General features: G+C 45.1%; 1 protein-coding gene across 1 annotated transcript in view; it reads right to left on the reverse strand.

Annotated features, from left to right (window-relative positions):
• Nucleotides 1–21,174, reverse strand: part of DTD1 (D-aminoacyl-tRNA deacylase 1) — a 219,870-nt gene that overhangs the window by 11,788 nt on the left and 186,908 nt on the right. The window contains exon 5 of the mRNA XM_066385426.1: nucleotides 6,281–6,453. Coding sequence (XP_066241523.1) covers nucleotides 6,301–6,453 — 153 coding nt within the window. The 3' untranslated portion in view covers nucleotides 6,281–6,300. The remainder of the gene's footprint in view (nucleotides 1–6,280; nucleotides 6,454–21,174) is intronic.

Below are 21,174 nucleotides of genomic sequence, written 5' to 3' on the forward strand. Positions count from 1 at the left end.
AAATCTGAATACCGGGTAGTGATATTGTGGGTTTCCTGGGATGACAAATTTCATCAGAAGAGGCAGCAAAAGCCCATGAACAACAAAACTCCCAAATAAGTCACTGGAGTCACAGCTGTCCTTTAGTCTAGCCCCTTTTAGGGTCTACAATTTGGGAACGTGGCTACAATCCCAGCAGCGGGGGCCACAGCGCTCCCTGGTCCTTGGCTGGCTGTGGGGGATCTCAGAGCAGTCAACAGGAAGGCTCAGAAGACTCCTCACTGCCATCCATCCCTGCCAGGATGCCCACACCAGCCTCCAGGCCTCTGCTGCCCAATCTCTGGTTTGAATAATTATAAGTGGACATCTAACTGTCAATAAAAGAATGGTTTTCCTCCTGCAATTAGTCAAAACCCAGCGGGTATTACATAACTGTACAAAAAACTGTGCTTCTGCATCTCCAAGGGCCCATCCAGACTTCTTCACCAACCGCAACCCGCTGAGCCTGCTGGGGGATCTTGAATGCACAGTCACGCTGTCTCATCCTGGTGTCAGAACAGCTCTCTGCTCCTCAGTGGCCTCTGAGGCCAGGCAGCTGTGTGGCTCAGCACCTGACCCCTGGCACACACCGGTGAGGGCACTCACTCCACTGCTCAGGGGCCAGGGACCCTCCCTGGCCAACGTGGCCCTGCCTCAGCTCTCACTGGCACTGCACAACCCTCAAGTCCCACCCAGGAGGCCAGAAGGAAGTCATTTCTAAGCTCTACAGGGACTGTCCACACTGTTAAGGGCTGAAGTCATGACCCCTCTGCCCTTTTAGATAAAGCTGTTCCCTTACAACCTCTAGGGCAGGTTCATCTCACCCTTCCACCAAAACCCACAGTCAGCCCAGTGGACACAGAGCTCTCTTCCTCACCCCTCCCAGGGTAGGTGACACCTTCTACGAATGCCTTCCCTCTCCTAACGCCTCACCATGTCTGGCTGCCCCTGCTACCTGGCTACAGCATCTCGTGGAGACAAGAGGCATTCCTGCCCCCAGTCTCCTTCCAGGATTCCCACCAGCGACCAGAGACAGGCCCTCATGGCTTCCAGCTTTTGCATCAACTAACTCCCACCTCAAGGAAAGTAGCCTGAAGCAGGGAGCCAGACAGCAAGGGTGGCCGCTGGTGTCCCCTCCACGTGCTCCTCTCCTCTCTCCCAGTAACCCTTGTCCCCGAGGGCTTTCTTTCACCTCCTCTCTGCCCTGCAGGACTTCTCCCTGCATCAAACCTCTCTCCTCCCCCTCGCCCCAGGGAACCTGATTTCCAGGGAAAAGGAAGGAAAAGACATCCCTCCACTCTTTCCAAGACAACATGTCCATTCAGTTTGCTGCCCCACTGCTGTGCTCCCTCTCTGGCTATTTCTTTTCGGGTGTTTGACGGGACAACAGTACAATTTACCCCAAGTTCATGCTACCCAATCTGTACTACCTTGAGAATAAATGTAATTCTAAATTTAGATTTTTTTTTGGTCAATTTTAGACAAGCAAAAACCAGATACCTATAATTCTGTGAGAGATTGTGCCTCTTAGACGTGGAAGATGTTAAAAAGAAACGCCTACTTTCACCTCTTGCTCTTCTTTCTGTTTGCGCACTTTTCCTCTTGCGAATGTGACCTCTGGGAAGTTCCACAACACACACTTATTGTCACTTCCTCAGTGCATGGGACCCTCCTGTGTTTCTCTTGCCTACAGAAATGGCTCAATCACTCCCAGGCTGCCCAGTAGCCACGGGATACTGATGTCCATGGTACATTCTCTACTGGAATCATTCTGAGGCTAAATTCTAACGCATATAGAAAGCAATGTGTTACCCTAATTTTAAAAGAATTCTATACCCCTCAATAAATAAAACCAAGACTTCCAAAGTATTGATCAGATGTAGTTAAAGCAAAATAATCTAGATATTAAAGTTATAAAATATTATATGTTAGCAAATTGATAAATACAGTCAAGAAAGAAATAGGCCCTGGCCGGTTGGCTCAGTGGTAGAGCATCGGCCCGGCATGTGGAGGTCCCAGGTTTGATTCCCGGCCAGGGCACACAGGAGAAGCGCCCATCTGCTTTCCACCCCTCCCCCTCTCCATTCTCTCTGTCTCTCTCTTCCCCTCCCACAGCCAAGGCTCCACTGGAGCAAAGTTGGCCTGGGCACTGAGGATGGCTCCATGGCCTCTGCACTAGAATGGCTCTAGTTGCAATGAAGCAACACCCCAGATGGGCAGAGCATCGCCCCATAGTGAGCATGCCAGGTGGATCCCGGTCAGGCGCATGCAGGAGTCTGACTCTCTGCCTCCCTGCTTCTAACTTCAGAAAAATACACACACACACACCAAAAAAAAAGAAAAGAAAAAAGAAAAAAACTAAAACTAGACATATATATGCAAAAAATGAAATTAGGCTCTCTCTTACACCATATACAAAAATAAACTCAAAATGGATTAAAGACTTAAATGTAACACCTGAAACCACAAAACTTCTAGAAGAAAACACAGGCAATAAACTCTCTGCCATCACTGTTAGCAGTATCTTTTTGGATATGTCTCTTCAAGCAAAGGCAACAAAAGGGAAAATAAACAAGTGGGACTACATCCAACTAAAAAGCTCTAGCACAGCACAGGAAACCATAAAAAAAAATGGAAAGGCAGCCTACTGAGTGGGAGAACACACTTACAAACAATATATCCAATACTGGGTTAGTAACCAAAATATACAAGGAACTCATACAACTCAGTATCAAAAAGTAAACAATCCAATTATAAAATGGGCAGCGGCCATAATAGACACTTCTCCAATGAGGACATACAGGTGGCCAACAGACACATGAAAAGATTCACAATATCAGTAATCATCAAAGAAAAGCAAACTGAAACTACAACAGGATATCACCTCACACCTGTCAGAATGGCTATTATCAAAAAGTCAACAATTAACAAGTGCTGGTAAAGGTATGAGAAAAGGGAACCACATGCACTGTTGGTGGGACTACAAATTGGTGGAGTCACTGTGGAAAACAGTATGAAGTTTCCTCAAAAAATAAAAAATGGATCTACCATATGACCTAGACAAGATCTACCATATGACCTAACCACTACTGGTTATTTATCTGAAGAAATCCAAAACATTAATGCAGAAAGATATAAACACCCCATGTTCAGCCTGACCTGTGGTGACGCAGGGGATAAAGCGTCGACCTGGAAATGCTGAGGTCGCCGGTTCGAAACCCTGGGCTTGCCTGGTCAAGGTACATATGGGAGTTGATGCTTCCAGCTCCTCCCCATCTTCTCTATCTCCTCTCTCTCTCCCTCTCTGTCTCTCTCTCTCCCTTTCTCTCTCCTCTCTAAAATGAATAAATTAATTAATTAATTAAAAAAAAGTAACTAAACACCCCATGTTCACTGCAGCATTATTTACAATAGCCAAGACATGGAAACAACCTAGGTGTCCATCAAGAGATAGAGAAGATGTGGTACATGTATACAATAGAATATTACTCAGACATAAAAAAGAATGAAATCTTGCCATTTGCATGGGTGGAACTAGAGGGAATTATGCTAAGTGAAAAAAGTTAAACAGAGAAAGACAAATACTATATGATTTAACTTATATGTGGAATCTAAAAAAACAAAACAAATGAACAAAACAGAAATGCACTCATGGATACAGAGAACGGACAGCTGCCAGAGGGTAGAGGTGAAGGGAATGGATAAAAAGGTGAAGGGAAGTAAGAGGTAGAAATTTCCAGTTAGAAGATAAATAAGACACAGTGAGGTGATAATGTAACAGCACAGGAAATATAGTTAATAAAACTGTAATAATTTTATATGATAACAGATGGTTATTAAACTTATCATGGTGATTACTTCGTAAGGTATATAAATGTCAAATTACTATGTTGTACACCTGAAACTAATATACCGTAATATTGATGTCCACTATAATTTAAAAATAAATAAATCTAAAATAAATAAATTAAAATATAAGCTATATAAAATCAAATATTTTTAAAAATCAACTAGGTGATGTTAGAATTTTTAAAGCCATTTAAAAAATACAAACTTTGGCCCTGGCTGGTTGGCTCAGTGGTAGAGCATCAGCCTGGCATGTGGATGTCCTGGGTTCGATTCCCGGTCAGGGCACACAGGAGAAGCAACCATCTGCTTCTTTACCCCTCTCTCTCCCTCTTCCCCTTCCACAGCCAGTGGCTGGACTGGTTTGAGCATCAGCCCTGAGCACTTAGGATAGTTCAGTTGGTCTGAACGCATCAGATGATTCAAGCATCAGCTCCAGACAGAGCTTGTCGAGTGGATCCCAGTCAGGGCACACGCAGGTCTGTGTCACCATCTTCCCTCCTCTCACTTGAAAAAAACAAAATACAAACCTCCAAGGGACATTTCAATTTGTGCATGTGTGTTTAAGTGGATAAGATAGGCTGGGTTTGGTTACCAAAAGATGAGAACTTAAATTTTTATTTCTTTTCTATTTCATGAGTTCTTCATGGGAGTCTAAAATTATCATTTTTAAGGTCCCAGCTCCCTAGGGAAGGGGCTATTATTTATAATCTTATAGCTGCAGGGAGAAGACATGGTGCTGTGCTGCATGGGGCCAAGAGAGTAAAAGGCATGCAGGCTGGGCAGCCGGCCTCAACCCAAAAAGGGATTTTCTTCTGAGCCGATGAGCTGTCCATGACGAAAATCTGCCTAACAGATAGCTCCCTGGCCACCGCGTCAGCCAGCCCTCACCCCTTCATTCTGGAGCGGAGTGGGTGCTGGGTGTTCTCTCCGGCATGCTCCCCAGAGGGCAGGGGATGTCTGAGAAGCACACTCCCCTCCCCTGGACTCCTCCCACCCCAGCTGCTGGAACTGTCCGTGAATTGACAACCTATTCCTTCTGAGCTCTCCGTTCTGGCCATGAGCCCAGTCATCACTATGGGCTCTGTACTACACCTCAATTTCCAATGGTGTGCATCCTAAAGGACATTTCATAGACTTCTAACCTCTTCTCTTCCAAGGAAAAGAGAAGGCAAAAACCAACTTACAAACGTTCTCTCTCACAATTTGGTGTCTCCAGGACAAACCCATATGCTGACAGGTTTGAACCACAGTCTATAAGCCAAAGGCTCCAAAATGTATGCAGACTTTGATCTTCCCTTGGTTTCTGCAACTGCCTCCAAACTGGCCTCTCTGCTTTCAGGCTCAGTCCCCAAGGCTGCTTAGAGTGATCTTTTAAAACTTGGTATCTGGTTATGTCACTTGTACATTTAAAACGTTTCAGGGGTTCCTAAGCACCCACCACAAAATGAGATCCAAATTTCTGACAGTCACACACCAGACCCCTTGACCCGGACCCTCCGACTTCTCTCACTTCAGAGAGGCTCCCAGACAGCACCCCACCACCTGCCCAGCACTTCACCTCAGTTCCAAACATGTCCGTCCTTGTCCCCCAATGTCTGCACCTGCTCTTCTCTTGGCTTAAGCAGCTCCTTAACCTCACCCCTCATCTCCCCATTTCTGCATGTCTCATTCCAGAGTTCCTCCCCCATGCCTCCCTAACTTCCCTCTCCACCCAACCCACATCCCACCACAACGCACCATGCTGCAGCATAACTATTTCTAGTTGGGAACGCTGACAAGTGAAGCTCTCGAGAATGCTTTCACTGGGGGAGTGAACTTAAGCCGAGGGCCAGCAGATGGCTGGATAAGTTTTAGACGCCTCTGATCTCCAAGCAGGGAGGTGGAGTTAACGTCAAATCACTGCTGGGCTGGGAAGTATTCCCAGGCATGAAAGTGATGAGAATAAAACCCTGTTTTAGGGAACGGAAACTAGCCGCGCCACGCGGGATGAGCGCAGGGTGCCGGCCCAGCAGGCTGGAAGCTGTAAGGGGAGGCTGCCGCGGACCAGCCTCCACTGCACCTGCCGACAGCAAGAACAGGGAGGAGGGTCCAAGAGCGAGAGCTCGTGTGAAGCTCCTGGTCTAGATTCTGGATCTGCGAGTGCTCTCGAGATGCTAACAGTAGCAGCAGTTGTCAACTGATACAGGCACTGACAAGGGCGACCCACGCAGAACCTCCCAGGGCCCACCCTGGCATGGGCACCTGTCTCCCCACATGTCGAGTTTCCTTCTGTCCTACAGGTCAGTAGATTTAAGGAAGCTACAGATAGATGTCCATGAAATGAATCTGATCTCAAAAGCCCCTCTGTTCTCTGTTTATGATCGTTTGCCCCAAATGTGGGAAGACAGAGCTGTGCAGGGAGGAGGCCTCCTACCTGAGTCCCGTCCCGGAGATCTAAGGTTCCCGTTCGGAAGACACGTCCCCCTCGGCCCCACTGCTGGCACTGCGGTCCTCCTTGCGAGGAGCACTTCTTTCTTTGCTGGATTCAGAAGGCCCTTTGGCTCTGGTCTTCTCTTTCCTCTGCTGTTGTTTTTCAAGCTTTGACAGCTGATTATCAAAAATAAAAAAATAAGTTATTTTGCAGATGTAAACATGTGCCTGTATATGCAAAACACTACTTTCACAAACAGCAACCAGTGAACAAGCCTTTGTCTGATAGCTAGTGAGCACAGTGCCAAATTAGACACAAATGAGTATCAGGCACCTGCACTGTTAACCCAGATTAGTCATAGGTGTGATCTCTTAGACTTCCCCCTTATAGCTCACTTGTCATGTGGAACTTGGAAATGGTCAACTCATAGGCTTTTAGTCCTATTTTTTTCTTTGATGTCTCTTTAGCTGTTTCATACCAAGTTGTCTTTACATTTACTGTTTCTTATATATTTATTTTTGAGAAGGGAGAAAAAGAGAGAGTGAGAAGCATCAACTCGTGGCTGCTTCACTTCAGTTGTTCATTGATTTGTTTCTTATATGTGCATTGACCAGGGGCTCTAGCCAAGCCAGTGACCCCTTGCTCAAGCTAGCAAACTAAGTCTTCTAGCCAGAGACCTTGGGATCATGTTGATCCTGTCTGTGATCAAGCCAGTGACCCTGCATTTAAGCCAGTGACCCTGCACCTGAGCTGGTAAGACAGCACTCAAGCCGAAGAGCCCGTACTCAAACCAGCGACCTTGGGGTTTCAAACCAGGGACCTCAGCTGTGCAGGTCAACATTCTATCCATTGTGCCACCACTGATCAGTCCCATTTACTTTTTTTTTGAAGAGATCAAAGCACTGCACTGTTTGCTAAAGATAAGCGAGAGTCTGTGAATAAAGCACATTTAGACATGGTCTCAGTTTCAGTTTGTTCTCTGAGACTGCACCTGACTCTTCCCTTGCCAATACTCTAAGTGCTCTTACCAGGCTGGTGGTAGCTACACAGGGACACTGGCCACCGGAACCCTCTCAGACTTCCTCCGGACCAGCTGGGGGCATGCCTCTGACATCCATCCCCAAAGGAACCTGAGTCCACTTCTGCCCAGGACATATCTCCACATTGTCCAAGGAAAGGCCAGACCAGCTGACTGAAAGGGGCTCAGACCCGGCACTCTAGGCAACAGCACAGCTGCTCCAGGAGAACCTGCTGACAAACTGGCTGAGATTGGCCAAGTTTTGACCCATGAGATTCTCTTGGACTAAAAATGCCATCTGTAAAAAAGCCCAAGAGACAGCCACACCCAGTGTCATCAGCCACCCATACCAGAACTGGAACACTCTCTCGTTCACATGGGAATGGGAAACTGAATGAAGGGCTGGCTTTTCCTATTGGTCCCGCCCTATATTCAGAGACAAAGAGCAGTCACTGTACCAAACTGCCAGGTCACTTCTATCGTACAGACAGACTTTGAGCTAAACCTTTAAATGAAGCAACAAATAGAGCTCTCAATTTGGTCCAGAAAATCAGTTTTATTGATAGCTGACATAATGTTATCTTTCCCACTCCCCATTTACCTGAACTAGGTTGGTTACCATGCTAATTAGGTTTTGTGAATGGAGACATCACTTTCCCTTTGACCCACCACTCTCCTTCCAGATTATACCCCTGTGTGCAGGAAAGGCTCGCAGGAATGGGCACTGCAGTGTTGTTTGCATTAGCAAAAGCCAAGAAACAACCCAAATGTTTGCTCACGGGAGGACAGATAAATATAATGGGGTGTAGTCACAAAAAGCACCCCTATAAAGCAGATCTAGATGTATCAAAATGGATGTCTTTAAATTCATGCCATATGGACCAAATTACATTTCAAAAGGCCAGATAAAGCAGGATTCCATTTACACAAAACAACACCTATTCTAATGTGCTTGTGTGGATCCAGCATGGACTGGGAGAGTACAGCACCTTCAACACAACAGTCGGAGCGAAAGAGAAGAGAATGAATCACAATGGAGTGAATACGTACGGGCTTCCACTGTACCTTTCACTTCTATAAGAGCACAACCAGACCTAGAACAGGACTCTGAAGAGTGCCACCACGTGAACCGCTTGCTAATGGCCACTGGTGATAAGAGCACAGATGATAAGATGCTCGTGCCAGGATGTAAAGCACTACACAGCTTCCTTCCCCAGAATCTTGCTGAGAAAAAGGACCAGTTACTGCGCGTGTGCTTGATGGTCAGCTCACTGCACCCCAGGGCAAGCTCCTGTCTCGGCATGCCTGGTAACCAGCCGTTCATGCACAATCACTTTGAGCAGGAATGACCTCGAGCAAAGATGACAAAAAATCTCCAGCAAAGTTTTAAAACTCTGAGTAATATTGTACAGAATTCCTTGCTTGTTTTTCTCTGTACCATTATTTTTCCCCGGGTGATTATTCTTCTCTGTACTATTCTACCACAGGTCAGGGAGGAATTTCTTGCATCTATGATGATGGCCTTCCTTCCTTGTTTCCCTTTGAGAGTAAAATGCTCTTTCTTTTTGGAAATGATAAGGATAGTAGATGGGGGTCCTCCTATCTGTCTCTCTCTTTACTGGCAAAACGATCCTGGGGTGCACAGTATGAATGTACTTAACATTGTTGAACTGTACACTTGAAAATGGTTATTAGAATGGTAAATTTTATGTTACGTGTATTTTCCTACGAATTTTTAAAAATCTTTTTATTGAGATATAATTGACATATAACATTATATTAGTTTCAGGTGTACAGAATAATGATTCAATATTTGTATAGCAGTTGACCTTTAAACAATGCAAGGGTGAGGGGCCATGACACACACACTACCCTCCCGTGTAGTCAGAAATCCAGATATAAACTTTTGACTCCCCCAACACTTAACTACTAACAGTCTACTGTTGACTGGAAGCCTTACAGATAACATAAACCATCAATTAACATATATAGTGTATGTTACATGTATTACATACTGTATTCTTACAATAAAGCCAGAGAAAAGAGCATGTTAAGAAAATCATAATGAAGAGAAAATACATTTACAGTAGTTATTGAAAATATCCACTTAAGTGGAACAATGCAGTGCAAACCCGTGACGCCCAGGAATCGGCTGTACTGTGAGGTGACCACAGCACGTCAAGCTGACATCCAGCACCAAAAAAAGTCTTCATGATCTTGGAAAATAAAAATATAAAGCTGGCACCCATGCTGAATCCCCAATTTCTTTTTTATTTTTCACAGACTTTATTTTTAATTTATTGATTTTAGAGAGACAAGGGTGGGGGAAAGCATTCATTGCTCCACTTAGCTGTGCATACATTGGTCGCTTCCCTTCTTTTTATTTTCATACTCTTAGTTCATGAAACCAAACATCTGGACACAGTGCTCTGCAGTGAGCTGTGACAGGCTGCCTGCCGCTGCCTGCAGTTTACATTCACATCAGTGTCTGTGTGTTGTTTATACAAGTGTTATTACATGTGTGTATTTACAGACAGACTTTGCATCTGCACACACACATATATACTGCTCACAAAAATTAGGGGATATTTCAAAATGAATATGAAGCGATAAAAAAAGAAGTGTTTGATTTTTTATTAAACAAGAATATCAAAAAAGCAAACAAGTCAAAGAAAGTTGTTCGATTATGCAAATGAGATGCAAAACCAACTTTTATTTCATTGGTGAAAATGCACTATGCAAAAGGCTGAAAGTACTGGAGTATCTGCACCTTCCCTGATCCCCGAATTTTTGTGAGCAGTGTATATAAAATCATAAATGTATCCACGTTAGACACTGAGAAATCATGATTTTTATTTAAAAAAATGTTTTGTTTACCGTCTTTAGAGTAAATATAGAAAATGTGAATATAACCAGTGACATAAACCAAACCAAGCCTCCGTCACTGCTAAGATTCATCTCAGACAAAGGTCTGCTTGTGATCCAAACTGTTAGTCATTTTCTACTCGTCAGTGCTGGTGAGAACCAGATCCCGGGAGGGTGACGGCGAACACGTCTCAGTCCTAGCCGCTTCCCAGGCTCCTCAACCCGGCCCACAGCCCTCCACTTCTGCACGGACTCAGAGGCGCCATCAAGAGGGCAAACTGTGGAAAGCCTGTTTGACCTTCCATCCCACCACGGACCACACTTGTAGACCACAGGTGATCATTCTTTAAGCAGCAGGCATAGCCCAAGTTCCTGCAAACAATGGTTCTCTTGCATTATTTATCTTAAAACAGTCCCACCACATATGGCTCCATGCCCCAAAGTCAAGTCCTCCATGAGAACACTGAACCAACCTAATAAATGTAAGCATTTTCTCAGAAAACTTGGAATCCGATGCAGCCAAAATGTGGACTTTTACATCTCAAGGCAAGAAAGCAGTTGGATTTTCTCTTTTTCTTTCTTTCTTTTTTTTTTTTTTTCTTTTGAGGAAACAGATGAGAAAGAAAGAAAAAGGGAGAAAAGAAATTGGCACTGCATCCAGACTCCTGTATGACATCAGCAGCTTTCCAATTACCAGGTAGAGGCATGTCGAGGAGAAACAGAAAGCACCACAGGCCCTGTGAGCACATGGTTACAAACAATGAAATGAAGTACTTTGGTTTTTTGTTTGTTTGCTTGTTTTTTGATTGACTGATGAGAGTGTCCATGTTGCAAAGGAGACGGTGTCCAGACCACACTGGCTCCAGTGCCTTAGACTGCAATCCAACCTTCCGAGGCAGCTCTGGGCATGAAAACCGCCAGGGACCAGTTCCCACCTCAGGGCAGCTTGTACCCCTTGTAGTAGAGCTCAGAAAAGAGGGACCAGAGCAGGGTGACGAGAACATCTACATCCAAACCTCCCCAACTCACGACCAAGGCCACTGAGAAAATAAAGGATTTTCTTTTTAATTAAGATGCTTATACTCTAATTGTACAATGTAAAAATAAACTTTTAATTGCAGGGTTTGGAGTTCCGATCTCTACACTTTGACATGTGAAGAGCAAAACAAAAATAAAATCCCCAAACACCTCACTACTGTTTGTTTTAAATGACTGTAGCCAGCTTAACACTTTGGAGCTTAAATCTTTGGGTTTGAGTTGATCACCAAAACAATGCCCACTAAGAATGTTAATACAAACCTGAGATACAGACTTTAAGAGAAAAAGAATGAATGAACTAGCTGAACATGGACATCACAATGTTCAACCCCAGGACCTGAAAACTTAAATGGCATGAGGAGCCAGGCAGGATGCACAATGAGTGAAGTGAGCGCAAGAAAACAGGGCATGGTGGAGACGGTGGCCACCCAGGAAAGAACAAGGTCCACCTAAGGGCATTCACATTTTCTTTTTAAACACATAACTGAATAAGCGTAATGTCGATGGGATGGATAGAGGCCACCTGTTATGGACCTGCCCCATGCTGCATATCCACCTGTGCGATCCTGTTTGCTCTCAACAACCAGTAACAGTTATACCACCACCAGCATCCCATGGAGAAGCCACTATCAGCTGGCTGCACCACAGGTATAGCCAGAGTCCCAGCTCCCTCCTCCCTGCCTGCTGGCACGAGCAGCCTTCTCTTTCAGACATGGCAATGCCCGCCCCTGCTACCATATGGACATAGAAGAGAAGTCACAATCAGCAGGACCCGAGGGGGCTGCAGGGAGGCTTCCGAGAAAGGCATCCCTCCTTCCTTATAAACACAGGTGCAAGGAGACACAGGAGAAAAGGGAGCGTTGGTGGCAGCTCTCAGAGTGAGAAGGGGACACCTAGCAGGCCGCAGAGGCCTCTCAGAATGAGGAGGGGACACCTAGAAGAGCCAACCTCAAGGAATCAGTTATCCTATAGGGGAGGTCATCAAGCTCCATGCAGTTCAAGCCAAACTTAGGTAGGTTTGCTAAAAGCAGAATAACTTAGAATATGCCCACTGAAATAAATGAGAAAATGGGTGTCCAGTAGGATATAGGACTCATTTAAAGTTTTTCAGCATAACAGTGGCTGAGATGAGACCCAACTCCAGGGCCCTAGATGTCGTACTCCACATTCTTTCCAGGCCCTCTCTTGCTTAGTCTATGAACATCATTTAATGGATGATTGAGCACCACCTAAAAGCCATGCCCTGTTCTGGGTGGTAGGGACACAGAGGAGAACCTGGCAGAGGCCTGGCTTCCTGGGGCTGACTCTCTACCTGATGAATAACTGGCGACCCACACTTACAATGAGCCAGGCCCTGTTCTAAGCACCTGGCAGGTAGGAAGGGTACTATTATAATCTGCATTTAATGTGAGGAAGCTGGGGGTGTTGGCAGCCCCCACCACTCTACCTGCAGCTTACGGCAGGATAAGCTGTCATCCTTCTCTGCACATGTCTTTATTGGTAGAAAATATGCAGGGAGTGACCTCGGGGCCAACTCTATTTAAAAATTAAAGAAAAACTGGCCCAAGCATGAGTTAACTCCTTGGTGGTTTAGCAACGAGCTGCTGCAGGAGCTCAGCTTGCCTGTCTGTTTTGTTCTGATAGCTGAAGAAGTCACAGGGATCAAATACAATTATTGGACTTTAATCAGCCAGGAAACGTCTTGATAAGGAAGTGGAGTAAAGGAAGCCGCAAAAGAAACATGGGCCCAGAGATAGGTTCTCTAGTGTCCCGGCACTTGTCCTGTGTGGCCTGTGAATGGCAGGAAGAGGCACACCAGAGCAAGGAAGATGAGTCTGAGGCAGTCATGGGACAGGGCGCAGCCCAGCTGCTGGCATCAGGGCAAGTGCAGCCCAGCAGACAGGACGGGGACTTAGAGCCCATTCCAGAGCAGGGGCAGCCAAGGAAAGCAGTCAGCAGCACAGCCCTGCAGCAAGGACACAGGACTGCCGGACAGCGGGGGCCTGGGGGGGGGGCAAGCTCAGGGAGGTCGAGGAGGAGTTGGCACAGGCAGGTGAGGAGGGCCAATGGAAGCCGGGGCTGATGGTGGGAGGGGAGTCAAGGTCTTGATGGAGCGCTAAGAAGGCATGCAAATTCCAGAGACCAGCAGCATCGTCTGTGTGTCACTCTTCCCGGCCGTTAGGATGGAGAGCATAAGACAGTGCAGGCTATCGAGCCGAAACCAACAGGCAGATGACCGCAGACCTGAAAGTCAAGGGCTGAACGAGGAGGCTACAGAGCAAGAGGCCACGGGGAGGGTGGGCACCACCAGGAAGAGCTGGGACCGAGCAAAGGTGAAATATGGTTAGGGTGCACCATCAGCAGTAACTGAGGCATCCTGGTCTGGGAGTGGCAGGAGAGGCAACATACGCCTGATGGTGACCATCACCAAAGACTTGGAGGACAGACCAGACGCAGCAGAGCAGCACAGAGGCCGGGGCGCCACTGGTGTGTGGGAGCCCAGGGAACAGATTGCTCACAAGTTCCTCATTAATGAAGAGAACCGCAGTGCTGTGACTTGCACAGTGTCACACACACACCTCTGGGTGAATGAGTGCAGAAATGAATGAATAGCACCTGCTTTGTTGGAAGAATGACCAGGTGATGGCCTCAGAGGAAGGGGGACTCAAACGTTTGCCTATGTCAGCTATGTCACTAAAGAGCTCTTTCCGGCATTTGAGAACAGGACCAACACAGGACCTACAGAGCAGTGTACTGTCGGAACTACAGGTGAGTCTTCCTCCCAGGGCAGGGATAGCTGTCTCACAGCAGGAAAAAGAAACACAGAGACTCCTGGACAGGCCATTGAATCCACCCTCCCTCCATCTGCCTTTCCATAACTGATCAATGACAGGCGGCCCCGCCCAGGCTGACTGCCCAGGGCTCTGAGAACAGAGCGCAGCATTCGCACAGGCTCTGAGACGTCTGAAGCACCGAATAAACAGGGAATTGTTCTTACCTACCTTGTTCTTTCACACTCAAACTAGCACTTCTGAGCATCCTGCCCATTGGGGAATGACCCAGTGTGACAAGGACATAAAACACAAAATTAGTAACTTCAGGCTTCCACGGACACTAATTAGCTGCAAGGAACACCTTGATGAATCCATCTGAGAGCTCAGTGCTTCAGTAGAGTCAGACTCTAGGTCCCCCAGAGATGCCTCTGGCTCCAGGAGAGGCTGAGACCAGGCCTGCAGCCAGCAGCTGGCAGCACCCACATCGGCTGGCAGGGTTTGCAGAGCTGGAGCGATGATGATCTGTCTGCTGTTGCCATCAGCCCCGCCTGCCTCTCTCGGGGACATCCACCCCCACCAGGTGTTAGGCACTAGACAGTTTTTAAGGGGTTCTAGAAAACCAATTTCTTTGCAAGTCATTTTAGAACAAAGCAGGTGCCCAGGACTCCTGCTGGCAGGACCACTCAGAGTGAGCTAGTGCCTGGAACGTGGTTCCAACGTGATCTGGGAGAGTGACGGGAGGAACTGCAGCTTCTCGCTGATGCCTTCATACATCCTCAGGAACCACTGCAGACCTTACTCCTTCCCTTTTCTGAGCCTACTCCTCCCTCCAGGACCTACAGGGCATAACCTGAAATGTTCATTTCGGCCCTTTAAAGTCTGACTTCACACTTGGGAAATAAACAGCCCCTTAGATTCTGACAATTTGTCACCTTCAGCATTCCAAGAAGTCAAGGGCAGATACTATTATTTTTCTCAGGTTGCTTTTGAGCACAGTGGAGGTGAGGTCAGTTGAGAGAGAGCACTTGGTGACCAGGCGGGGCAAGTGCCAGGTCTCCGAACTCCTTGCCCAGCCCCTGGTGGACCTGGCCTCCTTTTGGAGCCAGTGGTCACCCAGACAGGGGTTTCTGGGGTTGGCCACGGGTCCAGGGCAGCAAACCCTATCTCCATAGTTGCTAGGGCCATGCCAGGCACAGCCCGTCTTTGAGTTATTTTAATGCTGCTTACTTCCTGCCAAACTCTTCTGTCTCACATATGAGCAAAATCTAATTAGAGAGTGAAGAAAATAACAAAAGAAAAACTCAAGCCTCATGAAATCAGTTACTACAATTTTATAGATCATAGTGTAGATGGAAAAGTTCTGTTCTTCCAACCAACCCCTTGCAAAGATTCCAAGAAAGTCTTATGGTGCAAGTCATAAAGATCAAATGTCTCCTCTGCAATTACTTTTTAAAATACCTCAAGGTATTATTATGCTGAGGGTGCTAGCTCACACCTGCAGCCCTGTTGTGTTAGGAGGCACAAGTGAGCAATCACAGGAAGTAGGTAATCATAGGAAGTGACCAGGGAAAGGACACACCCACCAGGTTCCCTTCCACAAAAGCCCCAAACCCATTTCAATAGCTTTAGAACTTCCCTCAATGTTCACTGTCTTTCCTAAGTGTCTATCTATCCCACCATCAGTAAAAAATATCCTGACTTTGTCAAATCATTTAAACTGTCCTGTTGATCATTCTCTTACCCTGAAGATAAACAAAAAAGAGTCAATGCTAGGGTTGAATAACTAAAAATGTGAAGGCAGTGCAAAACTTGCTGTAGGATGCATACATATTTCATCAGCAGTGCACCTGCTCAGGGCTGGCTGACTACTGTGCCTCCATGCACTCTGCTAGACCACATCCGCTGGGAGGTGGCCTTCCAGCACTATCCTGCAGATGCAATAAGCCCCAAAGGGACTAGCACAGTGATTAGAGCAGCCCGCTGGCCTTGTCATGGGCTGGAACAGCATCAAGAGTGTACTCTTCACGGAATGACAGAGAGTGGCCCTCAAACTTTAGAAGAGGACACTTCCGCCCGCTAGTCCAATGCCCGAGAGTTAACTTCGGAGATACTCGTTCCGTTCTGCCTTCAGAACCAATACATCCTTGAACTACTGGAAACCTGTTGGCCCATGACCTTTGTTTCTCCCTGTATCTTTCTGCTACTTATAGGCCAGAGTGGCAGAGGGTGGAAAGGGGTTAAGAAGAAAAAAAAATTCCAATCAGCAAATGATATTGGCAAGATTTTGAGATGATGGAAATGTGAATCTACTGTGGAGTTGTAAACAACCTGTATAAAACTACTCCCACAGTTATCTCTGGCTGACTAGGCCATTTTTTAAAAAGCAATTATAGCTTGTATTCAGGTGGTTTGTTTTATCAAATTGTAACTTGATATAATTTCTATTATGTGATAATTCTGAAAGCTTTTTTAAAAAATACGTCCTTGTGTAATGGAAAACCGGATGGAACATTGGAAGAGGATTTCCGTACACACCACAGCGTCGGCCACTATGTCAACTGTCACATTGTGTTATTTTTAAATCAACTCTCTGCTTAATAAAAACATTATGAAGCAAAGTACACACATGGTACCTAATTTTCATATGTTATTAATTCTGCTTGAGGTTTTTGTGGGAATTTAAAAAATCAAGCAAGCAGGCATCTGGTCCCTTCTGAAATCATGCAAGCTCATTTTATTTTCTAACTCCCCATTGTTTACAAAAACCCTCTTATGCAGAAATAACAGGGCTGGGGGGGGGGGGTGGTCAGTTGCCATTCCCATTATGCTCACTGAGCTGAGTTTCCCCTGGACTACACAGCACATGCTGGACGGAGGCTTTGGGCCACTGAAGGACAAGCTGAGGAGTCAGAGGTCAGCTCACGCGTGTGTTTATCTATCAGTGCAGCTGCCCTGCAATCTTCCAGGTGAGCCCCCTGCAGCAGATGCTGCCAGGGCCTGACGTGTCCCAGCCCAGAAGTCACCTGCAGGGTCAGGGGGCAATACCCTGCAAGCCCGAGACTTCTGACCTGTACCTCTCTGCTTGAGGACACCACCAGGCCACGGGACATGCTAGGCCGCAGTGCAGGGCGGGCCAGAAGTATCAGGAAGTTCGTGCCTCTAAAAGTGACCTAAGTCACTGAAAAATGACAGTTCTAGGACTCAGACTCCCAGGTTCCTCAGCCTTCATTGCGCCAACTCTGGGACATGTTCTGTACAGTCCCCCAGGGGCACCCGAGCAGGGGCCGTCAGCCCACTCTCTGCAGGCTCTCCCCCGCCCTGTCTCCCCTCTGTCCTCTGTGCTTCCTGGGAAGACCTCCTAAATTAACCACATGAACCTAAAGTCTTTTACTTTGGGGGGACCCAAAACAGAAGCATAGTAACAGTTTGAAATAAGCCACATTTTAATGTGATAATTCGTTATGTGTACATTGCTACCTGCTCCTCTCTGAACCAGAGTTCTACACTGGCTTGCAGGCCTGGATGCTGGTGGGCAACGTTAGGCTCACCCCACTCAAAGCACTGAACGATGCAGCAACGTGAGCGACGACTAAGCAAGTCTGAGCACAGTCCTGTGATATTTTAGTATATATGCTAATTCTGTGACCACTGGCACCCTGTCCATGGCAAACTACCTGTTCTAGCAGCAGGGTCTCCACCATGCTGCACTTCATTTCCCACCCTCGTGGAGAACAAGGTATCGACTGAGTTTCTTACATTTCCCAACTCCTGATCACTCCTGTGGCCTGGGCTTTTCCTTCGATGGGGGCTAATTGTAAAACCTGAAGAGTTATGGGAGAGAAGTATCTTATTTTCACCTCCACTAACAGAGAGGCAATGCGTGTGGCATTTGAAAGGCTAGACACTAGCCTTGTTCCACCCACACACCAACTAATGGCCTCTCCTCTCCGCCTCCGTGCCTGTGTGCACTATTGTTCTGTAGACCATAAGCTATTTGAACACAGAAATAGCAGGCGACTATTTAGTCAACTGTGTTAGACTTAAGTCAACATCGATCACACTGTTGGCACGTGTCCGGTTAATTATCATGAACTGTAGCAAAGTCTAAGGAGACACTAAAACAATTTCAGCGTTGGTATTCCAAAGCATAATTGGTAACAGAAAACTGTTCATGAGCATTTTAAACTAAGAGTGCCCTTTAAATGATTCAAAATGTTCCTTCAATTTGCAAGAATCTTAACAGGGAGGGGTGAGATCTCTTCTCTGCCCCACTTGGTCTATATGTTGTATAAATGCCAACACAGCAGATCTGGAACACTGAGTCACTGTTGTGGAAAGCAACAATAGTCCGAAAAGAAGAAGACATGGGACCCAGAAAAACAGTGGACATGGCCTGGAAGAGAAATCAACGGCAGGCTTAGGCAAAATCCCTGGCAGCCAGAGAGCGGCCCATCCACAAGGAGCAGGGCGCGACCCCAGCAGCTGGACCCCCACGGGAAAGGCCTGCAGGGAGGAAGCCTGGGAAACAGAGGGTTGGAGCGGGAGGTATCAGAAAGATGGCAAGAAAAAAAGAAAGACAAGTAACTCTCCCGGAAAAGCAAAAGGCTCAACAACAAAAACAAAAAACCGTAAGATACAACTTGGCTCAGTGTAACTAACAGTTATCAAGTCACAACAATATAAATATTTCTTATTGATTCAATTAAAATTATGATATCATAATACTGGAAACACAGAGGGGTGGGGAGTGAATTGTGCTGTCTTCACCTATAGAAGCATGAAATAAATAATGTCAGAATTTAACACATCAATAAATAGTAAAAGTTTTTTTTATTTAGGGATAGGAAGAAAAGTACCCAAAGAAATAGCTTAAACTATGTCAAAGGTACTTGCTTTTAGGAAGAGGACAAGGACGGGGAAACACAGACAGAGGGGTTCTTTCTCATGACAACCTTTTGGTATAACTTTTAATTGTATAATTACTTTAATAAATAATTTAAATTTTGTTTAAGAAAGAAAACTCATAAGTAAATGCAGTTCATAACAGACCCAATACTATGGAAAAAGTTAATGATTAAGAAAAATCAGTTTATTTAATGCAATCCCCATCAAAATCCCAATGTCATTTTTAAAAAAATAAAGCAAAAATTTACCAGGTTTGTATGGAACCATAAAAAGCCCCAAATAGCCAAAGTAATCCTGAGAAAAAAGAATGAAGTTAAAGGCATGACACTCCCTGACCCCAAATTATACTACAGAGCCATGATAATCAAAACAGCATGGTACTGGCAGAAAAACAGACATACAGACCAATGGAACAGAATCAAGAGCCAAGAAGTAAAATCACATATATATGTACAAATCATCTTCAAAAAAGGAGCCAAAAACACACAATGGAGAAAAGAAAGCCTCTTCAATAAATGGTGCTGGGAAAATTGAAAAGCCACATGCAAAAGAATGAAACTTGACTATAGTTTGAGCCCCTGCACAAAAATTAATTCAAAAAGGATCAAAGACCTAAATGTAAGACCTGAAACAGTAAATTACATAGAAGAAAACACAGGTACTAAACTCATAGACCTTGGCCATAAAGAACAATTTAATAATTTGACCCCAAAGCAAGGGAAGTAAAGGAAAAATAAATGAATGGGACTATATAAAAACTAAAAGCTTCTGCATAGCAAAAGAAACTGACAAAACAAATAGGCAGCCAACTAAATGGGAGAGATATTTGCAAACAACAGCTCCAATAAGGGGTTAATATCCAAAATATATAAAGAACTCACAAAGCTTAGCAACAAATAAGCGAATAATCCAATTAAAAATGGGAAGAGATACTTTGCCCAAGAGGACATACAAATGGCCAACAGATATATGAAAATATGCTTCACTAGCTATTAGAGCAGTGGTTCTCAAAGTGTGCACCAGGGCGCACTAGAAGATTTTCAGGTGCACCCTAGGTGTGCCCTAGGGCAGTGGTCCCCAACCCCCGGGCTGCGGACCGGTACTGGTCGTGGGCCATTTGGTACCAGTCTGCAGAGAAAGAATAAATAACTTACATTATTTCTGTTTTATTTATATTTAAGTCTGAACGATGTTTTATTTTTAAAAAATGACCAGATTCCTTCTATTACATCCGTCTAAGACTTACTCTTGACGCTTCTCTTGTAAGTTCGACAATTATATTTAAAAATACCACAGGTTTTACACCGGTCGCATAATTTTATTTTGTGTATTTATCCATCCCACCCTAAAGGCTGGTCCATGAAAATATTTTCTGACATTAAACCGGTCCGTGGCCCAAAAAAGGTTGGGGACCACTGCCCTATGGTATTCCAGAGAAATATGTGCCTATTGGGGCATAACTCAAAAAATGTAACATAAAAATGTTTTTTAATGTCAGAATAAATTTAATTTTGTTGTATTTATTTTTTTTAGTTACCATAAAAGCACGCTTGGACTTTATATTTTTTTCTTTAATATTTGACTTAATTATAATAATATATTTCTTAGAAATTTGTGTATAGTGCGCCTACAATTATTTGTAGAATTTTAAATGCGCCCTGACTTCAAAAAGTTTGAGAACCACTGTATTAGAGAAACGCAAATCAAAACTACAATGAAATACCACATCACATCTGTTAGATTGGCTATAATCATCAAGACTGGTAATCACAAGTATGGAGAGGCTGTGGAGAAAAGGGAACCCTCATTCACTGCTGTGGAATGCAAATTAATACAACCATTATGGAAGAAAGTATGGTGGTTCCACAAAAAATTAGGAATAGAATTACCATATGACCCAGCAATCCCTCTACCAGGTATGTACTCCCCCAAATCGAAAACACTGGTATGTAAAGGTACATGCATCCTCATGTTCATTGTAGCATTGTTCACGGTGGCCAAGACATGGAAACAACCAAAAAGCCCTTCAATAGAGGATTGGATAAAGGAAATGTGGTACATATATACTATGGAATACTACTCAGCCATAAGAAACGATGGCATAGTGACATTTACGACAACATGGACGGACTTTGAGAACATTGTACTGAGTGAAACAAGTAAATCAGAAAAAGCTAAGAACTGTATGATTTCACACATAGGTGGGATATAAATCTGAGACTCATGGACATAGATAATAGTGAAGTGGTTACCAGAAGGAGAAGGACACGGAGGAGGGGGTGGGGGAAAGGGTATAA

This window comes from Saccopteryx leptura, chromosome 5 (genome assembly GCF_036850995.1).
Source record: "Saccopteryx leptura isolate mSacLep1 chromosome 5, mSacLep1_pri_phased_curated, whole genome shotgun sequence".
Taxonomy (NCBI): Eukaryota; Metazoa; Chordata; class Mammalia; order Chiroptera; family Emballonuridae; genus Saccopteryx; species Saccopteryx leptura.